General features: G+C 40.6%; 1 protein-coding gene across 14 annotated transcripts in view; it reads right to left on the bottom strand.

Moving 5' to 3' along the window:
• LOC105467273 (formin 1) overlaps positions 1 to 23690 on the bottom strand; it is a 468877-nt gene that overhangs the window by 138285 nt on the left and 306902 nt on the right. For all 14 annotated transcript variants that reach the window (XR_011606208.1, XR_011606209.1, XR_011606210.1 and 11 more), the window contains one exon: positions 7 to 99. Coding sequence is in view for 7 of the 14 variants with exons in the window: in XM_071067172.1 (XP_070923273.1) it covers positions 7 to 99 (93 nt within the window). In the remaining 7 variants the exon portion in view is untranslated. The remainder of the gene's footprint in view (positions 1 to 6; positions 100 to 23690) is intronic.

Raw genomic sequence — 23690 nt, 5'->3', positions numbered from 1 at the left:
TCCTACCTTTTTGGAAGAACTCCTCTAGTTTGTCCTTGAAAGGCTGGAGATACTCCTTTGGGGACTCCTTGCACACCACCACCATCTGTTTCTCACTTGCTGCAAAGAGAAATTTAGAATTAGACTTACTCAGGAACACATATTTGCTGAGCTCCTGCTATGGACCAGGCACTGTGCTATGCACTTGAGTATCAATTGTGCACATTCCTTGTCAATTACCGCTTGTCCAAATTCCAGGGTTGGAGCGGGGGAGGGGAAGAAAAACCAGAAATAATAAGCAAACCAACAAAAATAATTAGTTCATTCTACACCACTCTTGAGGAACAGGGCAATGTATAATCCTTCCATTTTTCTTCTAGAGATCCAGAAAAGTCTCTGACTTGGGATAGGTAAAGTATTCTGCTTGTGTTCTCCCAAAGATGAAGAGAGGCAAAAACTACTCGAGGATTAGTCTCATGAAATTAAGGGCCCCAGCCCTCTTCAGATTCATACTCCAAAAGTAGAACGTGAAAAAGACATTGCAGAAATTCTCAGGCATCCAAGTTGTCTAGATACCAACCTAGTGATTGGCCAGGGTGACACACGCATCCCAACATGAGAACTAAGCCCAGGTTGGGGAGGACCCTGCCTGTTCTTCATGCTTCCCATTCACCTATCCTTCCTTTTAATCCTCTACTAACACATGGGAAATATTTTTATATAATTTACTTCGGATAGACAATCTAAAATTTGTAGTAGAGCACTGTTTGATAATCAAGTCTGAGGTGACTTGACTTTTTAAAAATGATCTCTACCTTATTGGACAGTTATGATTTGGCTACATGGAAACTACAGTATTCATAGTTCACCATCACAAAAGACAGTTAACCCAGGCAAGAGGCATCTCCCGAAGGTTCCTATGTGTTTGTGCCAGTTACAGCATGCACTGGGAAAAGAAAGGTGTCATTTCTACAAAGCTAGAGCTGAGTCATGATCACTTTCATCTGTTGACTATGGCTGGAAATTAGGTATGTTCTTGTCCAAAAGCCTATTAATAAAGCACTGGATTTTCACCATAAAGATATCATGCCACCAGGTTCACAAAATAGAGAGACATATACTACAGATCTTGGAGGAATTTATAAACACACAGGTAAGGCATTTTGGAAGAAGGAGGTTGGGAAGGAAATCTTTATTTACACTGGGAAATTCCCATCCAATAATTTGGCATATTTAAAACTAGCATCTCAGAACATATACTGCAGACAAAGCAATAAACATGTCAGTTCAGAAATACAGAAAATGCAAAAGACACCACTTAAATGTTCGATGAAATTAGTTATCTGACACTTTCCATGTGCAATATTGCCAACTAGATTTCAGAAATCCTAGACAACTCTGGGGCCTATAAAATGGTGCTGAAAATGAAAGCACAATTTGAGGGGACCCTTTGTCATTTTCTGAGTCAAGGTCAGAATCACCTACCTTCTCAGAGGTATCTAGGGATTTCTCATGACACAGGGATGCTAGATCACAGGACAGGGTACTAAATTCAGGCTCTATCTATTGACATTGTTTCTTTGTAAGAGTTTTTATAGAGCTATCTAGAATATCTGCTATTAGCTATTCCGACAACCATTCCAAGGCTATCTAGGAAATCCCGTCCATTGGGATGCAAAGACTAATTTTTAAAATGACTTATTGAAAAAATACAAATCTTACCTTGAAACAACTAGAACAAATTCTGTAAATCCAGTCAAATAATCATGTAAAACATTCATTTTTCCCACGTTTTTTCCTTTCTTTGTAAGCTTTTTTGTCCTCTCTGCAATAGCTACTTTATAACTTCTCTGCTATTATGAGATTACCCTTCACCTCTTTTGAAGTAGATGGATCTGTGGCCAAACTATAAGTATGTCCTTCCCACTACCATTCTTTTCTCAAAATAGGACACTTTGTGTTAGAGTGGTATCCAAGGAGCGAGACAGTGGACAGAGCTGATGTACATTTTGCAGGTGTAACAAACAGGTCTTGCTGATTCAGTCAAGGAAGGGTTGAAGCAGATGGAAGGCTAAAGGGGTGAACAATGGGTTGCTGGAAGTGCCATTTCTGAGATAGAGAATAGTGGGGAAGTATCTTGTTGGATTATGTTTTTTTAAGAGATAGAGGAGATCAAGAGTTAAATTTGAAGCTTGTTAAGTTTTCTCTAGTCTCTATAAATTATAAGGCAATCTTGTCCCCTGAAAACAAAGGGGGAAAGGTACAAAAGAAGATAAAACTATTAATGGGTTCTCATTGCGAATTCTATTAAATTCAAACTTCGGAGCCTTGGATTTAAGGCCTTTTCTATTATGACATATTTCAGCTCTATTTCCCACATGTATTTGACTAACCAAACCAAAGCTGTTCAATGTGTTCCAATTATATTATTCGGCATTCCCAGTTCCATGTCTTCATTCATGTGGTTCTCTGCTCTGCTCTCATGCCATGCATACTTTCAATGATATCTGACAAAGTCCTGTTCATCCTGAAAAGCTTCTCTGAGATGTCAACATTGCCATAAAGCATTTTTCAATCCAATGTTTTTGCATCTTTCAAACATCTCTATTACCTTCTGCATAGTGTTTGTTTTACCTTTAATTATATGTATTTATGTAAAAGTCTATAAATTAATCCCTGAGAAGTCATCGTGCAGGATTCATTTACTTCTTCCCAAACTTCTCTAGAGAGCTCCATGTATCTGGCCACAGCATCAGATCTCCTTATCTTGGCTGAATGTCGTGGTTCGCACCTGTAATCCCAGTGCTTTGGGAGGCCTAGGTGGGAGGATCACTTGAGGCCAGGAGTTCAAGACCAGTCTGGCAACACAGTGAGGCCTTGTCTTTCAAAAAAATTTTTTCAGTTAGCCAGGCATGATGATGCATGCCTGTAGACTCAGCTACACGGAAGGCTGATGTGGGAGGGTTGTTTCAGCCCAGGAGACAGAGGCTGCAGTGTCATACCACTGTACTCTGGCTGGGCAATAGACCGAGACAGACAGACAAGAAAGGAAAGAAAAAATGAAAGGAAGGAAGGAAAGAAAAGAAAAGGATAGTAAAGGAAAGGAAAGGAAATGAAAGGAAAGGGAAGGGAAGGGAAGGAGGAAGAAAGGAAAGAAGGGAGAGAGAGAGAGAAAGAGAGAGACGAAAGAGAGAAAGAAAAAGAGGAACGAAGGAAGGAAAAGGGAAAAAAGGAAAGGAAGGGAGGAAGGAAGGAAGGAAGGGAGAGAGAGAAAGAGAGGAAGGAAGGAAGAAAAAGGAAAGGAAGAAAAGAAACAAGGAAAGGGAAGAAAGGGAGAAAGGGAAAAGCAGATGAAGGAAAAGGTTTCTTCATCTTAACTAGATTCTCATGTGTAGGAAAGTTTAAATAAAATTAGCAATGTTGGCCTGGCACAGTGGCTCACTCCTCTAATACCAGCACTTTGGGAAGCCAAGGCAGATGGATCGCTTGAGCCCAAGAATTTGAGACAAGCTTGGCCAAAGTGGTGAAACCTTGTTTATACAAAAAATACAAAAATTGGCTGGGCATGGGGGTGTGCACCTGTGGTCCCAGGTATTCAGGAGGCAGAGGTGGGAGGATCCCCTCAACCCAGGGAGGTCGACACTGCAATAAGCCATGACCCCACCGCTGTCCTCCAGCCTAGTCTCACAGGGTGAGACCCTGTCTAAAAAATACACATACATACATATTACCAATGTTGACCCAGACTCCAAGTGGGCTTTCCAGAGATGCAGTGTGAACTGCTTGTCTCGTCTCTTCCTTCCCCTGCTTTCCAGGAGGGTGGTGCACCAAGGGGTCACCGTCTCTGTACTCCTCAAACACGGTGAGGTGTCCCAAGATGATCTCAAAGGGTTGAGAGTATTTTAAAGACCCCCAGAAACGTCCACCACCTCACCCCATGAGTCATAAGCAAGGTAACAGAGATGATTATCCCGACTGGGCAGTTCCGAAGGCAGGCGGGGAAACAGGAAAGACATCTGCTTTAAGGAATCGGCATTTCTTAATGAACATCTGTGGCCACATAAAGTTTCCTATTTCCAGTTATGATTCTGAGAATACAGTTAAAGAAAGGCTAGAATTTCCCACAATATAAATTGGGAAGAGTTCCTTAAATTATTTAATTAGGCTGGGCGCGGTGGCTCACGTCTGTAATCCCAACACTTTGGGAGGCCGAGGCGGGTGGATCATGAGGTCAGGAGATCGAGACCATCCTGGGTAACACGGTGAAACCCTGTCTCTACTAAAAATACAAAAAAAAAATTAGCCGGGTGTGGTGGCGGGCGCCTGTAGTCCCAGCTACTTGGGAGGCTGAGGCAGGAGAATGGCGTGAACCTGGGAAACAGACCTTGCAGTGAGCCGAGATCACGCCACTGCACTCCAGCCTGGGCAACAGAGCGAGACTCCGTCTCAAAAAAAAAAAAAAAAAAAAAAAATTAATTAACCCTCTACTATATTCAAACTCCAACAATTTCATTTATATAGAATTGTTTTCCATAAACATAGGATAAAACATGCCTGCAATTTACTAACAGGACATAATCGAAGGCCTGACAGTAATTCCTTCAAGGTTACTCCTCCCTGGCTCCTCCCTGGTGAAAGCAGAGCTGCAGGCAGAGCTTGTTTCCCCAATTACAAAAGCAATACTTTCGCTTTTGCCTGAATTCACAGGGTTGATCACTGCAGCTCTCCCTTCGTGCTAGATGTGGTGACAGAGCCCATGTGGTGCCCATCAAATTGCTTAAATTTTATGAGGCCATATCATGGGGGTGGTAAAGAGCTTGTGCTTGGATCGAGACCTACGAGGGCTCAGGTAGGCCGTGGCTTGTTTTTCTCATCTGCGAAATGGGGACCCCCCGCAACATAGGCATGATATGGTCATTAACATAATACATACACAGTGATTTGCAGAATGCCTGGCACAGGCAAGCAGGCTCATAAATATTAATTGTTATTTTTATGATTTAGCGAAATTGGTTGGGAAACATGTCAAAGTCAGAACAGCAAGAGAGTCATGGCTGGGGATTATTCACCACAGATGCTGGGCACCGCATTTACAGAAATGTGCCACAGTGCAAATCTCCTGTTTAGAACTTGGGGATAATGATTCTCATTCCCGTGCTGAAGTTCCACCACCCATTGTGGAATTCACTGAAGAATGCAGGCAAAGCCTTGGGGAAAGACGACACAAAATGGGAAATAAATCCCCCAGGCCTCCAAGCCTCGCGGTTTTGAAATGAGAAACTGAAACCAGTACAAACGCGAGCAGCTCCACTGCTGTGCTCCGAGGTCCACGCTGTACCCCACGGGCTGGGATTCCCACGTGCCCTGTTAGAATCAAACTTCCCCACATGATCGAAGGAGAGGGCTGCCCTCCCACAGTCCCCACAGAGCCGCGCGCCCCGGAGCGCCAGGCAGCCTGCCTGTTCCAATTTGTTGAGGTGGCTTATCTGAGATGCTTTCTAGCAGACAAACGCGAGACCTGAAGGCTAATTAATGATGACACCGGAACTGGCAGTGCATAAAGGAGAGAGGTCATGGACAGACCCACAAATGTCCTTTACTGTCCAACCAGAAGACTCGCATACGATACTGCTAGACGACCAAGGTTGCCTCAGGCACAGGCTGTGCCAGGAGCTGCAGTGTTAAAAGCCAAAGTCACCCCAGGTTCTCTTTCTGTTCCTTTTCTCTTTATACAATTTTTGGCAATTAAAAATATATTAATTCCCGCAGTTAGTTGCTACTAAGTGATCATCGTGAGACACAGATGAAATATTAAAAACCAATACCCAGTGAAATAACAGAGACTACATTGAGAATATTTTGCCTTACAGTTGTTAAACACTTGTGGAGTATTTTAGTGTAAGGAAAGATACGGCCTTGACTATTTTAAGATTTCAGATATTAGGCTGTTGAGGTCAGAATTATCTGGTTTTTGTTTTTCACCCCTAAGAACAAGGGAATAAAGCTTATTAAGCCACTTAAAAAGCCTAGGTAGGTTAGAAAAATGTAGCAGTAAGACCCAGATATAATTCATAAAAATCAAATACGTTTAATTGCTTTATAAATCAAATGTATGTGGGCAATTGGTACAAAGATATGAAACTTGTTTCTTTTCATATGAGCTGAAGGCCCTGTGGGCTTAGTTAAGTCAGAATACAGTTTTAGAGGCAAGGAAAGGTTTATCAGCTTATCTGCTTTTCTAATCTAGAGTTCTCTCTTCTTCCCTGTCTGGTTACCTAAGTCTTACCCCACCCTTCCACAGTCCTGTGCCAGTTCTGCCTCCTCCTCATTTTTACAAGATCCACGTCCTTTCCACAAGCTCCCTGCTCAAAGGACCACCATAGAAAATGGTTGCAGCAACAAATGGAATTTTTTGACTAAAGTGAATTTTTGTATTATATCAACAGGCTTAGATGAGAGATACAAATTGAAATCAGAGATCAAAAGCCCAGAATGCTTGGTTAAGAAGTTTATCATACAGGAATCCATTCAATAAATACATCAATTAGGCCGGGCACAGTGGCTCACACCTGTAATCCCAGCACTTTGGGAGGCCGAGGCAGGCGGATCATGAGGTCTGGAGATCATCCTGGCTAACACGGTGAAAACCTGTCTCTACTAAAAATACAAAAAATTAGCCGGGTGTGGTGGCGGGTGCCTGTAGTCCCAGCTACTCGGGAAGCTGAGGCAGGAGCATGGCATGAACCCGGGAGGCGGAGCTTGCAGTGAGCCGAGATCGAGCCACTGCACTCAGCCTGGGCGATACAGCGAGACTCCGTCTCAAAAAAAAATAAATAAAATAAAAATAAATAAATAAATAAATAAATAAATCCATCAGTTCAATACATGCCTATCGAGCACCTACTATTTGCCATGAATTGTACCAGATTTTGGGGAGAAACAGACTAAATTCTCTGACTTCAGACATTATAGTGAATGGGTCACCTACTAAGATTTCCTCATGGGCACGGCATGTAGTAATTATTGTTTCTAGTAACTTGAGCTGCAGGCAAACCTACAAGTTATTTCCCTCCATGTTCATCTATTCTACTTCAATCCCTTTAGTAAGAATGGGGCCGTCTAGTGTGCTTCCTGGTGCTTTTCACATGTTCAACGGTGGCAGTGGTGGGGCGGGAGGAGGTGGTTAGAAACAGTAAATGCCCTTTTAGCTTTCTGACCCCAAATACACTTTTATCAAAACAAATGTAAAAACAAATTCAGAACTCAGAACCTCAATATTAGCATAACTTGCACAATTTTCTTCTGATGGTATTGGCCTTAAACTAAGGAATTACATGAAATGCAATGTAATAAAATACTAAAATTAGAACAGCAATATTTTATTTTGGCTGGCAGCAATTCAGGGACTTCTACGAAAGGGGAAAATCATACTTAAAATTAATAAAATATTAGCTATTTTTTCATTTGCTTATTAAAGCTTGGCACAAATGAGAAGGTACTATTTTGTGGCTATCTACTGTACATACTTTTTTATAAGGCCATATAGAAAAGGCCACACAAAGGGAGATTTCAAGTTGATTTAAGCCAAAAACAAATGATAGAAGCCTGCAATAAAAGGTACATATTTCATGTTCTTGAGGTCTGATGCTACATAGCAGGAGTATTTTAAATCTTGGCAGGGTAAAGAGCAGCGAGTGGTATTACTAGAAATCACAGGGTGAGGATAAGTGGGAGAAGGCAAAGGGAAAATCTATTCAAGGAGACACCGACATAGGTTAGATTTTGAAGGGGACTGCTAGACTCATTTTCTACTAAACGGCCCTTCAAAGCCCACGTTTCTCAGCTCAAATCAGACTGTGCATTGATGACCCGTGTGTGGAAAATCTATGTGTAACCAAAGGTATTCTCCTTCTTTAACCTTGGTTTGGGGATTCACCTGACATTACATCCAAAGTTTTCCTCCTAATGACTCTATTCATCCAAAGGCAAGACACTATATTTAAAGTGGTCAAAAAACTCCTAATTCCCAGTTATCCATTGAAGTTAAAACACAGGCTTTAGACACATGGAACCCAGGTCGGAATATTATCTCAGAATAACAGAGCTACATACATGGACTTAGACAAACGAGTGCCTTTTATATCTACACATACACAGTGTCTATGCCTCAAAAGCTAGTAAGAACATTATACTTAGTGAATAGAGCTTTGGTATATTCCAAGAAGTAGAAACAATCCAAATGTCCATCCATTGTCTGATAGATGGATAAATAAAACATACTTTATACACAGAATGAAATATTTGGCCATTAAAACAAACCAAGTACAAATACATACTACAACACAGATGAACGTTGAAAACATTATGCTAAGTAAGAAAAGCCAATCACAAGGGATCACATATCCTCTGATTCTACTTACATGAAATGTCCCAGTAGGCAAATCTATAGAGACAAAGTGGGACTAGCAGTGGCTGAGGACTAGGAGAGAAAGAGGGAGAGAGAGACAGGTGACAGCTAAGGGTGCAGGGGAGAAAAGTTTTCCTTTTGGAGTAATATAAAAAATTAATTGTGGCAATGGTTGTACAACTTTGTGAATACACCAAAAGTCATCAGATTGTACACTTTAAATGGGTGAATTATGTGGAATGTGATTTCATCTTACTAAAGCTGCCTAAAGCTAAGCTAATTAGATAGTCAGCCTTACACTGGAACTATAATGAACAGATAAATGAAGAATGCCTCATCTGTACTTCTTTTATTTAAGGTATATAATTTAAAAAATCTTAGGTGCAACTATGTCTTCATTATAATACTTACAATATTACTAAACTAGGAATCAGAAGTGAGAAATGAGTTTGAGATGCACATATAATTGAGAAATTAAACATATTAATTGATCTTCAAAAAGTAGCAATAAATGTTATTAAAAGACCTGGCTGGGTGAGGTGGCTCACGCCTGTGATCCCAGCACTTTGGGAGGCTGAGGCGGGCAGATCACCTGAGGTTGGGAGTTTGACAGCAGCCTGACCAACATGGAGAAACCCTGTCTCTACTAAAAATACAAAATTAGCCAGGCGTGGTGGTGCACACCTGTAATCCCAGCTACTAGGGAGGCTGAGGCAGGAGAATTGCTTGAACCTGGGAGGCGGAGGTTGCGGTGAGCTGAGATTGTGCCATTGCACTCCAGCTTGGGCAACAAGAGTGAAACTCCACCTCAAAAAAAAAAATAAAATAAAATAAAATAAAATAAAATACCTACTAAAAATAACTGAACTTAATAAGAGAAATACAAGTAAAACATTTAAAAGTGCTAACTTTTGGAAAACTAAAACAATAGCTTTGGTACATTCTTAATTGTGGTATACAGCTATGTATATGAGTGTATCTATACATATATATTTACACATATACACCAACAATTGGTACATTAGAAAAATTTCCTGTTTGAACTACTCTTGATTTAAAGTTGCATTTATTCTATCTTAGTTTTTCATACACTCTATTTGGCTGGAAAAGTTATTTAATATCTGACTCTTAGTTTCTTGATACATAAAATCTTGTGAGGACTAAATAAACATGCAAAAAAAGCATTTTGTATACTGAATAGTAAAATGCTAGCCAAAATATTCTTGAGCTATTTAAAATAGTCAAACAGTAGGAAGGCTGGCTAGATAACAGTGTACATGGTTTTATTCTTTTAGTTTCTAAGAAGAGCTAAACAATAACAGCAACTTCACAAGCTTTGAATCACTGACATTCCTAATATTTATGTTTAATAAACAAATCAAGTTATAGGCTAATCCTTTTCACAGTCTGTCTTTGAAAATTTGCAATAGTCACTTTTTCCTATTTCTTGTTTCATGACCCATTGAAATCTACTTCCTCCCCATTGTGACACTGAGAAAGCACTCTGAAGTCACTAATTAACCCATCCTGTGGTCAGTGTCCTCATTTTCTATCTCCTTCGCTGACAACCCAGCAGGATTCCGCATCTTGACTACTTCTCCTTTAGTCAAACACTTGGTCCCTTAACTTCTGTGTTCCCCAGTGTGGGCTTTCCTCCTACTTCTGCCTGCCCTGTTTCCTGTGCAGCCTCATCTTCCTATACGGAGTCATTAAATGTTCAAGTTCTCTAGGGTTTGGCATAAGGCTTCTCCTCCTCCCACGCTATGCTTTCTGTCTAGACAATGTTATCCAGGTGAACATTTCAGCAACCCTATCTGGGATGTGTCTCCCAAGTTTACATGGCTAGCCCACAGTTTCACCTCCTACAGAACTCTTGAATTCGTTACTCTCCACCATGCTGCTGTAGTCTCAGCCTCACTGTTCTTCCCACATCTGCCCTGCCTCTTTCTGATTTGTTCTCCATACCTGAGTCAAAGCGACCTTTATAAAATCTCATTATGCCAGTCCCCTGCTTAAACCTGCAGGCACCTCTATTACTCTGAGAGGCTGTCTTCAGTCCCTCAAGCTGGCCTGCAAGGCCCTACGTGCGCTACTTCTCGCCCGCCTTCCCAGCCTCACCCTGCTCTCCCTGCCACAGTGGCCCTTCTTTCCGTTCCTCAAGCATGCTCACTTCTTCCCACCATTATGGTGTGTTCCTGCTGTGCCATTCTCCTCCACTTCCTAGTAACCAGGGCCTAGTCAGGGATTAGTCATCACTACGCCCTCAGCTCAAAAGTCTCATCAGGATTTCTTTTCCACCTTCCATTCTGTGATGAGAGGCCCTCTGTTACAAAGTCATGGCACTGTATACCTTTCCCTTTTTCATGATTATTTGACTGTCTCCTCCATTAGGGAGAAATTGTATTTTTCCTACGGTTAAATCTCCAATATCTACTATAATGTCTATCTAGTGAAAGATGTTCAATGGGTATTTGCTAAATAAATGAATCAACTACCAATTAACGGGGAGAAACTTAAACATGTGCAGTATGGATATCAGTGTCTTGATAGAATTTGGCTGAAGTATATGTACACTCATGTACCTCATAATGATGCTTCTGTCAATAATGGACCACATATAAAACAGTTGTGCCATAAAATTATAATAAAGCTGAAAAATTCTGATAGCCTAGTGATGCTGTAGCCTTTGTAACACTGCAGTGCAAGCATTACCTTTCCTTTGTTTAGATATGTTTAGATACACAAATGCTTACCATTGTGTTATAATTGCCTACAATATCCAGTAGAATACTGAATACAGTTACAGTATAGTACAGCCAGTAGTGTAATATACTATAATTATATTTAGTATTCTAATGAATAACGTTGGGGACTGTAACAGTACAGAAACCTGCTGTGCAGGTTTGTAACCTAGGAGCAACAGGCTATACCATATAGCTTAGGTGCGCAGTAACCTACACCATCTATGTTTGTGTAAGTACACTCTGTGACGTTTATACAATGATGATATCACCTAATGACATATTTCTTGGAACGTATCCCAGTTGTTAAGTGACACATGACTGTATGTATGTACATGTAGACATAGACATATGCACATACACTGACATGTGAAAAACATATCTCTTCATTTGTATATGTATAATACACGTAGATGGATGCAGGGGCTAGAGGAAACACTAGTACACTGAATACCATGCCATTTTCTCTCACATTCACGCATTCAGATATGAGATACACATTGTTTTTTTAAAAAATCCCTGTATGGGTTCCATAAATACTCATACATTCAAAATACTTACCAAGTATCTGCTATATGCCCCTGAGCTGAATGTTGGGGACAAGTATTTAATGAGACCTACTGGTCATTTCTCCTCCAAAAAACATTCACAGTCTAGCAACAATGAGAAACAAGGAAATGAACAAATTGTGATATAGTGTGGTGTGATGGAACACTGGGTATAGGCCTGTATTTCAGATTGGGCCCAGAGTTAGTAGCCAGGAAAGGTTCTCCAGGAGAGAGAACTTACGAGTTGAATTGCAAAGGTCAAGGAGGCGGCCAGCCCTCAACCAGAGTGAGGAAAGAGAACTGTATAAGGGGAAATGTCATGAATAAAAGTAACACAGGATGAGAATGCCCGGGCCATTTGAATGAGTTAAGTGGTGTAGCACGTCTGGAGCTGTGGGACCTTCTCTCCTCAGATCACGAGTGTTCTGCATTCAGATCTTGGTGTAAAGGAAAGAGTGTGTGTAGGGGAGAAAAGCTTCTGGGCCCCAAAGGTATCCCAGGTTACACACTGAGGTGAACATGGAGAAGGCTGGTGACCAGCCTGGTTAGGAAAAGTGTCGCAGACATGAGGGGCTTGCAATGTTACTTAAAGTAGTTAAGAAAAGTCTCACTGTGAAGATATTTGACTAGAGATGTAATCAGAGTAAGGGATTACTCTGGAGTCATGAGCAAGCTCGAGGTGGAAAATCAAAGGTGTTATTTAGAGCATGTTAAGTTTGAAATGGTAATTAGATACTCAAGTGTATATAGAAGTCTGCAGTTTTGGACTCACGGCTGGAGTAGAAACACATGCCAGGAAGTCACTGGTATAAAATTGGTATTTAAAGTGATAGCAAAAGATGAACTGCCATGGGGAGAATATAGCCAAGGAAGAGAAAGGGTTGCAGGACAAACCCTGGGGCATGTGCACAGTGGAGGAGAGGCCAGCAATGAATGGAGAATGAGCTGCTCAGTAGGAAAGTGAAGGTCTGGAGTTACATGACCTGAGAGGAAAACAGTGTTGCAGGAAAGAAAGAGCAGTCAGCTCTGTGCAGAAAGATCAAGTGAGATGAAGACAGAGAAGTAACACTGATTCTAGTGACACAGAGGTCACTTGTAATCTCAAAAGCAGTTCCAGGGGAGCTGGGGGTGCAGGGAAATAGCCAGCTTGGAGAGGCGTGGGGCAAAATGGAGAAAGATTCTGTAGCCACTTGTTTTCAGAAGTTAAGCTACAGAAAGAACGCCAAAATGGGCAAGTCATTGGAATCCAGCCAGAAAGATGGCTCTGCTGTTCCTGGTCAAGTGCTAAAGACCAAATGAGGCCACGGAAATGTTGTTTTCTTGGTGACTTTAACACGGATTTAGTTCTTATCTGCCTGGGACGTTTTTGGTCGTTTCCTTTCATGGTAGGAGGACTCCTTAGAAAGATTCTTCCTTTAATTTTTCAAGAAAATTCTCAAAGCCCTCATGTCACACAAATCATTCCATACAAGAAGATATTCTCCAGGGCTACTTTGATCACGTGCAGAAGAGCTCTAGCCCTTTACAGCGTGGGTGCCTCTTTCTCCAGAGGAATGTTCTGTAAAAATAAACCCACCAGGAAACTTGAGTCCAGGGGAATCCCATGATTCTGATTCACTCCACTGAGGGAGGCCGCCCAGGGGCAAATTCACCTTCATGTCCCATGATCGGGAGTGAGTATTCTCCATGAAAAAATTTAAGCAGAAGTGACAGGGCCAAGTGAGGACATGCCAGCGTGCTTTAGGACTTTTGGAAAGACGTGCGAAGCTGGGCCACTGACTACAGCCTTTGCACGGAATTGTCTAAAGCACCATTCAATGGTCCCTCCTACCAAACGTCACAGCTGAGTCAGAATTTCCACTGTGATGATTATGTGGTTACGGACGCAGCCTTGGTCTGTGAGACATTAGCATGAAAAGTATTCATTAATCACCTACCCATGACGAGGCCTAAATATAGATGGATTGGACATGATTTGATTTATAGGGTGTTAAGTGATTCAATCATTTATTCAAAAACATCCCTTTCATTGGTCTCCACAAAAATCGCCACCATGAGAAGTCTTCCCTGGAACTAAAGATGATAACTCCAGAAATTTCATTAGAATTGCACATGTATTCAACATTGTCAAGAACAATTTAATGCTTCAGTAGACATTTATTTCTAAGATTGGTTTAGGACGTAGGGGATTTCAAAAGCAATAGGTAGGAAAGTTGTGTTAACATGGAATAAAAAGGCACATCCTGCAAGGCTCTGACATCTAGGTGGGCTGTGTGGCGGGGGTCCTAGGCGGGCAGCCCAGGCATGGAGGTACCAGGCCTCTGAAGGGGAAGGGAACTCATCTTCGGGAGGACAGCAGTGACCAGCTTCTAAAAAGTATTAGGAAGGTAACATATACACACGAAGATATTTGAAAAACATTTTTAAAACAGGAGAAAAAACAAATCAGTCATGGTACCACAACCAGAACACAGTCACCATCTAAGACTTGCACACTTTCTCTTTCAGGGTCTGGGCCTCGGTATCACAGTCCTTGCCCCTCCATCATTTTATGGGAGTTGCCTTACTTGCATTTGATAAAGAATTTTTTTGTACTTTGATTCTTTCTATTAACATATGCACACACTCTCCTGTTATTTCACAGACTCCACCAACATGTTCAACAGCCATATAAAATTCCATCAGGAAGGCATGCCATAGCGCACTTAATTCTCCTGTAGCTGGACAGTGAAATCCTTGCTACCTTATTCCCATGGGGAGTCAGGCTTCAGTCACCTGTGTCCATACAAACTTATTCCAGGTTGAGGGTCATTTCTTTAGGAAAGATACAAGAAATGAAATTCTAGGTAAAAAGGAAAAACCTTTTTAGAATTCTCGGTATTAGTGGTCAAACTGTTTTTGGTACAAAATGGGTTATACAACAATGGTAGAGATGAAGGGGAGAGATTTTTGGAAATAGGACCACTCTGCAGAGGTGGCTGGCTCCACTTAAGCTAGAACGGTGCCTGTCACTGTCGTATAGGAGTTATGGTCATTGCATTTGAAGTGCACAACTCTGGAATGGAAAACAGTAAGAGGACCATGTATCCACTGAAGTGATTTACTCAAACACAAGACTATAACTGGTGATATATCAGAGCTGATACAGAAATTGGGGATTAATCACAGCACAAAACTAGGTTTGAGGCCTGTGCATGAAAGTAGCTTTTTTTTTTTTTTTTGAAAGGCCCTAATGTGTCACATTTAATTGGAATGTAAATTATGCTACTGTCAGCACTAGCAAATCTGTCTGAACTTGGAGGAAGTGTACAGCAAACTTACATCAAATACTCAGAGTTCTGTAACATACATTTATATAATTATAAGCACACATAATTTTAAATGCTCAGACTTTCCAATCAACAATATCAAGTAATCATTTGGACACAGGATTACAATTCAAGTAATTTGTGAAGAACATATAGAGCCTACATTTTGGGGCACTCCGATTGAATAGTACTTCGAGAAGCATACAGGTATCATCACTGCAAGACAACAGTAAAAATCAGCAAAGGCAGAGCAAAGTTGTTAGGTACAATGCCTCACTCCTCCCAAAATTATAGCAACACATCTTATCCACTGCTCTAATCAGGAAAATAGTACTCCTATAGGAATGCTTAAATACTAAATATGTCCTCTCACATCAAAATGCATATTTTGTGGCAATTTTTACTAGAATTAAATGAGGATTCTCTCTCACATACAAATCTTGAAGGCCACAGGCCTGAGCCTCTTTATGAATCAAGGAAATCAGTCAGAGGAAGAGGTATTATAGCAATACTGGTCATAGGACGATTCCCCTTCCAGCAGTGCAACAGCTGGCGACAAAGAGGCCAGTGATTAAGATACACAAGCCTATTAGCAAAAAGCAACCTGTCCCCACATTACTCCACCAGGACAGCTGCAAGCCTTCCATGGTTTCTCTGACCTCTGAGCCCATGTTCCCATTTCAGCCCTCGCTGGTTAGTCACATTAACTGTAATTTTCTACTCTGGAAAGTGTTTACATCTAAATGAACCATCAGGGAATAAAGGAGAAATGACAGAAAGGCATAAGGAGGAGAGAGGGGGAAAAAAAAAGGATGGAAAGTTATTTTTAAAACACACAACCTAATCTGGTGGATGAATTCTGGTATCTAGTCTTGGCTCCAGAATCACTGGCAAAGCATGGAGCTGGCAGCCACTGCTAATCAGTTTGCCACTGTCTTCAGATTTAATGCAATATTTGGCTCAGACATTTAAAAAAATCCCCTATTCCAGCTAAAATATTTACACAGTCCTATGTGTCTCACTTAATGCCTGTTAAGCAATCGTCTTTTAAAACTCCACAGACACTTGTAAATCTGTCGGGAGAATTGTGGCCTATAAACAAGCTTTCATATAAAGAAGGCTGCATTGTCAATTTTGGGGGAGTAGGGATTTCTTGGGATGTGTTTGAAAATAAAGTTGAAGATCAGAAATAGTTTAGAGAGGGTAACAAAGTGGCCAAGAGGCTCGCTTGCTGGACGCCGTTAGTGGTATTAACGGGAAGCCTCCAGACACTGATCTCAGCTATTTAAAACTGTGCTCTCCTGTAAACCTGTCATTGATCCTACCTTTCTCTTGAGTTATGGCGCAGGGAGAGTTTCTGGTCCAGCAGCCCCTGGTAGTCTGCATCCTAGGACCTGTCAGGCTAGAGAAGATGAGCTGCTGAAGCCTTTAACAGGAGGCTATTACATGGTTATACACAATGTGAGTGTGTGTAAGCATCTTAGGAAAGATGGGGGGCTGCTAGAGGAGAGGGGGAGTTCTGGACAGGGCTGATGTTGAGAAGAACAAGACGGCTGAAATGACAAATAAATAGTATCCACTGAGAGAGTCTAGGTGTCACAGATTCTGAAATGCCTATTAAACTCTCTAACATCTTCAGCCCTGATGTTAATAAGACTAAGTGATAAAACTTAAAGTCACGGGAGGCCCCATGCAAGCTATCTCCTGCTGGCCTGGGGAGCCCCAGGAATTTGTCTCTGTCTTTGGGATGAGTCAGGTGTATGTAATACGACTCAGCAAACCGCTCCATCATTTAATTATTCCTAGATTAGCTGCCTTTTTATTTTTACTCCATTTCATTAAAGAGTATGCCATTCGTTATGATTCACAATTTTATATTAGGTTTTTTTGTTTTTTCTTTTTGATACAGAGTCTCGCACTGTCAGTCACTGGGCTGGAGTGCAGTGGCACGATCTCGGCTCACTGCAACCTCTGCCTCCTGGGTTCAAGTGATTCTCCTGCCTTAGCCTCCCCAGTAGCTGGGACTACAGGTGCCCGCCACCATGCCCAACTAATTTTTTGTATTTTTAGTAAAGACAGGGTTTCGCTATGTTGGCCAGGCTGGTCTTGAACTCCTGACCTCATGATCTGCCTGCCTCAGCCTCCCAAAGTGCCTGGATTACAGGTGTGAGCCACCACACCTGGCGTATATTAGCTTTAAAGAAGAAAAATTGTACATTAAATGTACATATCAGTTTAAAAACTCAAGCCCAGCTTAAAACACTCAATTTTGGGATTTGGTGGAGTTAGGAAAAGGTATGTCATGGATTGAAAAAAAAAATTAGATATTTGTAATTCCAAGGTATATAATGCCTTGAAACTAAGGTAGCAAATATTTGTTGATTCTCTTCAGGATCAGTCAGGAAGGGCTTTGCAAATGTTTTTATGAATCTTCAGAAGAGCTGGAGGGAAAACTGTATACTTTTCCTCTGTGTACTCTCTGTCAGACTGACAAGTGTTACCACTGTTCTCAGGTACAGTCAGATTCCTGTTCCTGAGCAGAAAAGAAATCAGAAGTAGGAATAAATCTCTCCCCTAGAAAATGGGGATAAAACTTACCCTTAAAATATGTTTATAAAGGACTTGATATTTCAGTGAGTTTATTTAAAATTAGCAGTGAACTCAGTGCTAAGAATAAATATTTGCTGAACAAATTAACTGATTGAAAAGGTCAAACAAAATCTGTCTCGTACTCTGCACTTTTTTTTTTTTTGATACCTGGAGATTTGATGACATTTTTAAAGACCATCCAAATGGTCCAGAAAAGGTTCAAAAACACGACCAAATTAGCACTGTTAGTACATTAGCCATTATAGATGTTCCTTGGGCATTTCCCCTTTCTGTTTACTATGGCAGAGGAAACATTTCTGGTCCAGCGGGTCCTGGTCCTCCATGCTGACTTGGACATATTGCATTTATCTCTCACTCAGTAATTCCTTGAAAACAATACCAAATTCTCAAACTGTATAATCAAAAGCAAATGGCTCTTAAATGGCCAAGGGTGTCTTAGACCTCAGCCTGCTTTGTGTGTGTTATCTCATTTTACACCTTCCAAGAACCCTATGAAAGTTTTCCTGCTATCGTCCCCGCTTTTCGGTGAGAATTAGTAAAGTCACACAGACAGTAAGTGGCTGAGTCAGGATCTGAATCCACGGGTAACAGACCCCCTGCCCTTATGCTATGCCGCCTCCTACTTTCACCATCTACAGGAAAGTTCTAGAAAAAACTATGGGACACCTATGAGAATGCTTTGTAAACTCTAAGGAATTAAGTAAATAGAAGTTAAAAAAAAATCACCAAGTGCCACCACTGGGATCCTGTCATTTTAAATGGGGAAAACACCTCTCAGGAGGTTGGGTTAGTAAGTGGCATGGCAGAGACCGGAACCAGGGCTGTCAATTTCCTGATAGGTCTGTGATCTTTCCAGGGGTATTAAAAGGTAGAGTCATAGTTCATGACCCCTATCTACCTAGGAGCCACGCTGAGGCTGAGCTATCTGCGAAAGAATCTGGGAGAGGTAAAGATATCGGCAAAAACTGCAGTCCCCTTTGCAGGGACTAAGGAGGTCTCCCTCTAACTTCGCTCGTTTGGTTGACTGATATGAGAAGAATCCATTTGTGGATTGTGAATCTTCCACAGAGTCCAAGATACACAACTTACTTAGGCAGAAAAAGTATTTTGATATTCACAAAACTACCCACTAATCTATCTCTGTGAATAAAATGTTTTGACATTTTATAGTAAGTTTATGGTATGGTAACTTGGGCGCTGGTGTGGCAGTCAAGGACCCGAGTTCTGTGCCTGGCTGGGTGATCCTGGCCATGCCACTTCCTATCTCGGAGACTCTGTTTTCCAAGCTGCATATGCCTGCCCTACTCACTTGGGAGAACGAAGCACCATAGGCAGGTAAAGTATCACCATTATAATTACAAGGGTACCTTTAAAATATCAAAAAAAACCCAGGAAATATCAAAGACACATTGTTAATGAACTTGTCAAATTAATGTTATTTTCCATTCCTCCTGCTTGATTCAATCTTCCCACTACCGAGTAGAATCCTGATCAAAAGCAGTTGTGTTGTTTCTAAACCTGTTTATTCCCGTTGTTCTTTTTATTGAAATTATGTAATTTTATAACTTGATGGTAAACTACATATATGACTATCAAAAGGTACTATTTCTGTAAGTTTTAATGAAAGAAGCTAAAATATTGCTGTTAAATGTAGGTATAGAAGGCCAGTGGAAACTGGGGCAACATAGCAACTAAACGCAATGTGGTAGTCAGAATTAGGTCCTGGAACAGAAAGGGGACAAAAATGGAAAAACCAGTGAAATCCATATAAAAACTAGCATTCAGTCAATCTAAATGCATCATTGCCAGTTTCTCAGTTTTAACAAATGTATCACAGCAATGTGAGATGCCAACAATGGGGAAACTGACAAGGGCTATATGAGAACTCTTTACTCTTTGCAACTTTTCTGTAATTTAAAAATTATTCCAAAATAAAAATTAAAGTATATTGTTTAAGAAATGTGGGAAACACAGTTTTAAAAGATTGAGAACAATTATAAATATCTAGAAAGATTCTATGGTGGTATTTGCAAGAGTCTCTACTAAACTTTAAAAATAACAGTAGGGAAATTACAGATGAACTCATTATGGAGTATGTAGGGAAGACCTACAGGACTGCATTCAACAGATTCATAATTCAAGAAAAGGCCTCATCCCTGCATCAGAAGACAGACAAAGGATACAATATTTAATTTGTGGTAAGTTAAAATGCTAAGGGATACAAGTATCATTTTCCATGATTTCCAATTTTGGTCAATTTTTTTCCATTAACCTACCACACTGGATAAGCGCTCTGGTCTATAAAGACAGACAGTATCGGCTGGACATGGTGGCTCACGCCTGTAATCCCAGCACTTTGGGAGGCCAAGGCGGGTGGATCACCTGAGAACAGGAGTTTGAGAACAGCTTGGCCAACATGATGAAAACCAGTCTCTACTAAAAATACAAAAAATTAGCTGGGTGTGCCAGCAGGTGCCTGTAGTCCCAGCTACTTGGGAGGCTGAGGCAGGAGACTTACTTGAACCTGGGAGGCGGGGGTTGCAGTGAGCCAAGATCGCGCCACTGCACTCCAGCCTGGGCGGCAGAGCAATATTCTGTCTCAGGAAAAAAAAAAAAAACAGGATAGATGGTATCAACACAAGGATTTTTGAGGCATGAATTAATTCAAGAGATCTTTCAGAGTCATTTACAAAGAGAATACCTAAGATGCAAGACTGATATAATTTCACAGTTCACTTAAAAAAAAAAAATCTCATAAATTGTCAGAATTCCTAGGATTTTTCAGTTGTTCTAATTAACTAAGTCAGTCTAGGGAGGAATTCAATACAGTAACCCTTCCTGAATAAGGAGAATTGTAGAATGCACTGAAACAGCATAGTAATAATAATCATCTCAGAAATTCAGGAGTTGGAATATATCTTCAAAATCATTTAGCAAACTACTTTTCTAATGGTACCTCCTCTATCCACCCACATAATACAATCTTCCAGCAAGCAGTGGGTGAGGAACCCACTACTGCTCAAGGCCATCAGTTTTCTCTTCAGACAGCTTTAAAATCTGTCTCCCTAAAAGATTCTACTCACGGATGCTTATTTGACATCTTTGGCCATAAGGAAGTGATCTAATTTCTCTCTAATAGCAGAGTCAGGGATTATCTGAAGTTGAGTCATTTCTTCCGATGTTCATTTGCTCATTCATTCATTTACCTATTTAGCAAATATTAATTGACAACAAATATGTGGCAGGTGCTGACCAGCACAGTAAATATAAACATAAAAAAGGTCATATATCTGCCTTCATGAAGCTAGTGGAGGAAGACAGAAAATTTACAAATAAATAGCAAATAATATGAAATATGAATACGTGAAAGTAATATGAAAAAAGAAGGCTGTAATAGACAGTGCCTATTCAAAGTGCCTCCTGAAGATTGGGTGGGCAAGGAAGGCTCAGGGCATGGCACTCTCTGGCAGAAGGGCTTTCTAGGAGAGGGAACCACTACTGCAATGATCCTAGAGCATGAACAAGTACATTATACTGGAACACAAAGAAGGCCTATGTGGCTGGAGTTTAGTGGCAGGAGGGGTGGGTGGTGTGAGAGAAGACTGGAAAGGCAGAAGTGGTTAAATCATGTACAGTTTGTAGGGCATGAGTATGAGGTTGGATTTGATTCCAGGAGGAATGAATCTGAAATAACAGAGTGCTGTAACCTATGCGACAGGTGGAGACTGGATTAAAGGAAGGGCAAGAGTGGAAGCAGGCAAACCTTCTTGACATGGGCCAGGTCAGAAGGTGGTAGCTTGGATTACAAATGTAGTAGGTGTGGAGATGGAGAGCAATGAATTGATTCCAGACACTTTTTGAAGGTAGAGTCAACAGGACTAGCTGTCAGATATGAGGGCACAAAAGGAATCAAGGAAAAGTATGACACATTTGGCATATGCTATGAAAAGGGATTTCCTTTGTAGGATCCCAGTAAATCCTCTCAAACAATCAGTGGAGCAGGTAGCCTTACACTTATTTTTATACGAGGATACTGAGATGTCACGGATGAAATGATTTGCCATGGGTTACAAGGCTTGTGAAGCAAGGATTTGAATTCAGGATTTCTGACCCAGACTTTTCTATGATTGTAGCTTTTATTTCAATATTTTATGTTTCTTGTCAACTAAAAAAAACTCAACAAAACACATTCTATTAACCACATGTTTTTATAAATAGAGGGTAGAAATAGAGGGTGCAAACTGAAAGGAGGAAACCAGGACAACATAACTCATCCTTCCCACCTAGAAATGTCACAATCACAGCTTCAAAGGAAAACACAAACTTCTTCCATTAATTAAACGGATGAATCAAGTTTCAGTTTCCTCTCTCCTTTCTGTACAACTTGTCTTTGAAGGCATTTCATTTGGGAAATGTGTGACCTTTAGTCACCATGCTCACTTAATTGAATGCTTTGCATCAAAAGTCACCATGCTGATCAACATTTTACACCCACTGCTTTTCTGAAATACTTATCCCAGTTCCTTTGGTCTGTTTTGTTGAAATCATTTTACAAAAATAAATCATATCAGTTTTTTTATTATTTCTAAAACTTTGCTTGCAAAACTAAATATTTTTGACACCATGGCAACATGGTCAGGACTCTGGCTAATGTATCCAGTCTTGTACCAGAGCTCAGACTTAGTAAACTTAGTAAACTACTGCTGTGGACAAATGGGCTGTGAAGGAGGAAAGAGCTAATAAATTAGACATGGTCAATAATCATTCAAGTCATGTCTTCTGGAGCTTCCCAAAAGGTGATAAATTAGCCAGACTTGTCCTAATGATCAATACCTGCTCTCCCTTCTAGAACACATCAGCATCCATTGAGTAAAGTGCAGACTGCAAGACCTCTCAGGGAATTTAAGTACTACCTCACACCTCCTGACGTACTTCCTCAGGCATCGCCTCGTCTGACCCTTTCAATATCCCTTTGTGTTGGGCAGAGTCCAGAAGTATGATCAGCTCCATTTTTTTTTTATTCAGTTGAGAGTCACAGAGGTTAAGTGATGTGTCAAAGTGCATGGTTTATCACGTGGTAAGTGAGAGAGAATTAACTTTAAACTTACATCTCCTAAATCCTAGTTCAGTATTATTTTCAACATGCCAGCCTGTCATTGAAACTTTTGTTTCATTGTGGGTTTTTTGTTTGTTTGTTTTTATGCATTTGTCAAAGTTATACGTGCACACAGTTTAAAGAATCAGTGCATGCTATGCACTTTAAGAACAGCAGTCCCCCATCTCCACCCCACCGATTTCCTCCATTCCTCCTCCTCAGAGGCTACCTCTTTTACCAATTTTACCTGATTATTTGGTGCTTAGTAGTATGTCTCTAATAAGCTTCTATTGTTTCTTTTTTATTTTTCTCTTTATCAACTATAAATGATGTAGTTCTTTCCTACACTCCCATCTCTTCACTTCCATCACCCCAATGTAGCATATGGTACCATGACTTGGTTAGACTAGCGTTTGGTGTTGACATTATTATGACTTTGCAAAAACAACTCGCAGTCCCAGCTGATATATGTAAACTCGGATCATTCCACATTTCCCGCACATTTCCCCTTTCTCTCACACTTGCTCTCAGAATTTTTTTTTCTGATTTAGTTTGTTTTCTATGAACTTAGCGTTAAATGAACCTCACACTTGTTACTTGTATAAACTCTCTTGTCCAAACATTCAGATATATTAGATGCATTAATTGCATATTCCTTAAGAATCTTCTCCAAGATTCTTTTGACCTAATCAAATCCGAAATGTTTTCTTTCAATGTCTGGCTGTCATCCTGGGCTTTTTCTCTATGCTGGAGGCTCCATTCACCTTCCTTCTTCATTGGAATTTCTATTTCCTGTGACCTATGTCTTCCTCTTTAATGGGAAAGCACTTTCTCTAGTAGCATCCTGAAGATAACTCTATGGGAAATAAGTTTGAGAAATTGCATGTCTCAAAATGTTTTTAATCTGTCCTCATATTTGACTAATAGTTTGGTGGACATAAGGTTCTGGACTGGGAATAATTTTTCTTCAGAATCCTGATGCATTTGTAGCTTTTAGTAATG

Source organism: Macaca nemestrina, chromosome 7 (assembly GCF_043159975.1).
Source record: "Macaca nemestrina isolate mMacNem1 chromosome 7, mMacNem.hap1, whole genome shotgun sequence".
NCBI classification, from domain to species: domain Eukaryota; kingdom Metazoa; phylum Chordata; class Mammalia; order Primates; family Cercopithecidae; genus Macaca; species Macaca nemestrina.
The sequence above is the reverse complement of the archived record's forward strand: the minus strand, read 5'-3'. Positions and strand labels throughout refer to the sequence as shown.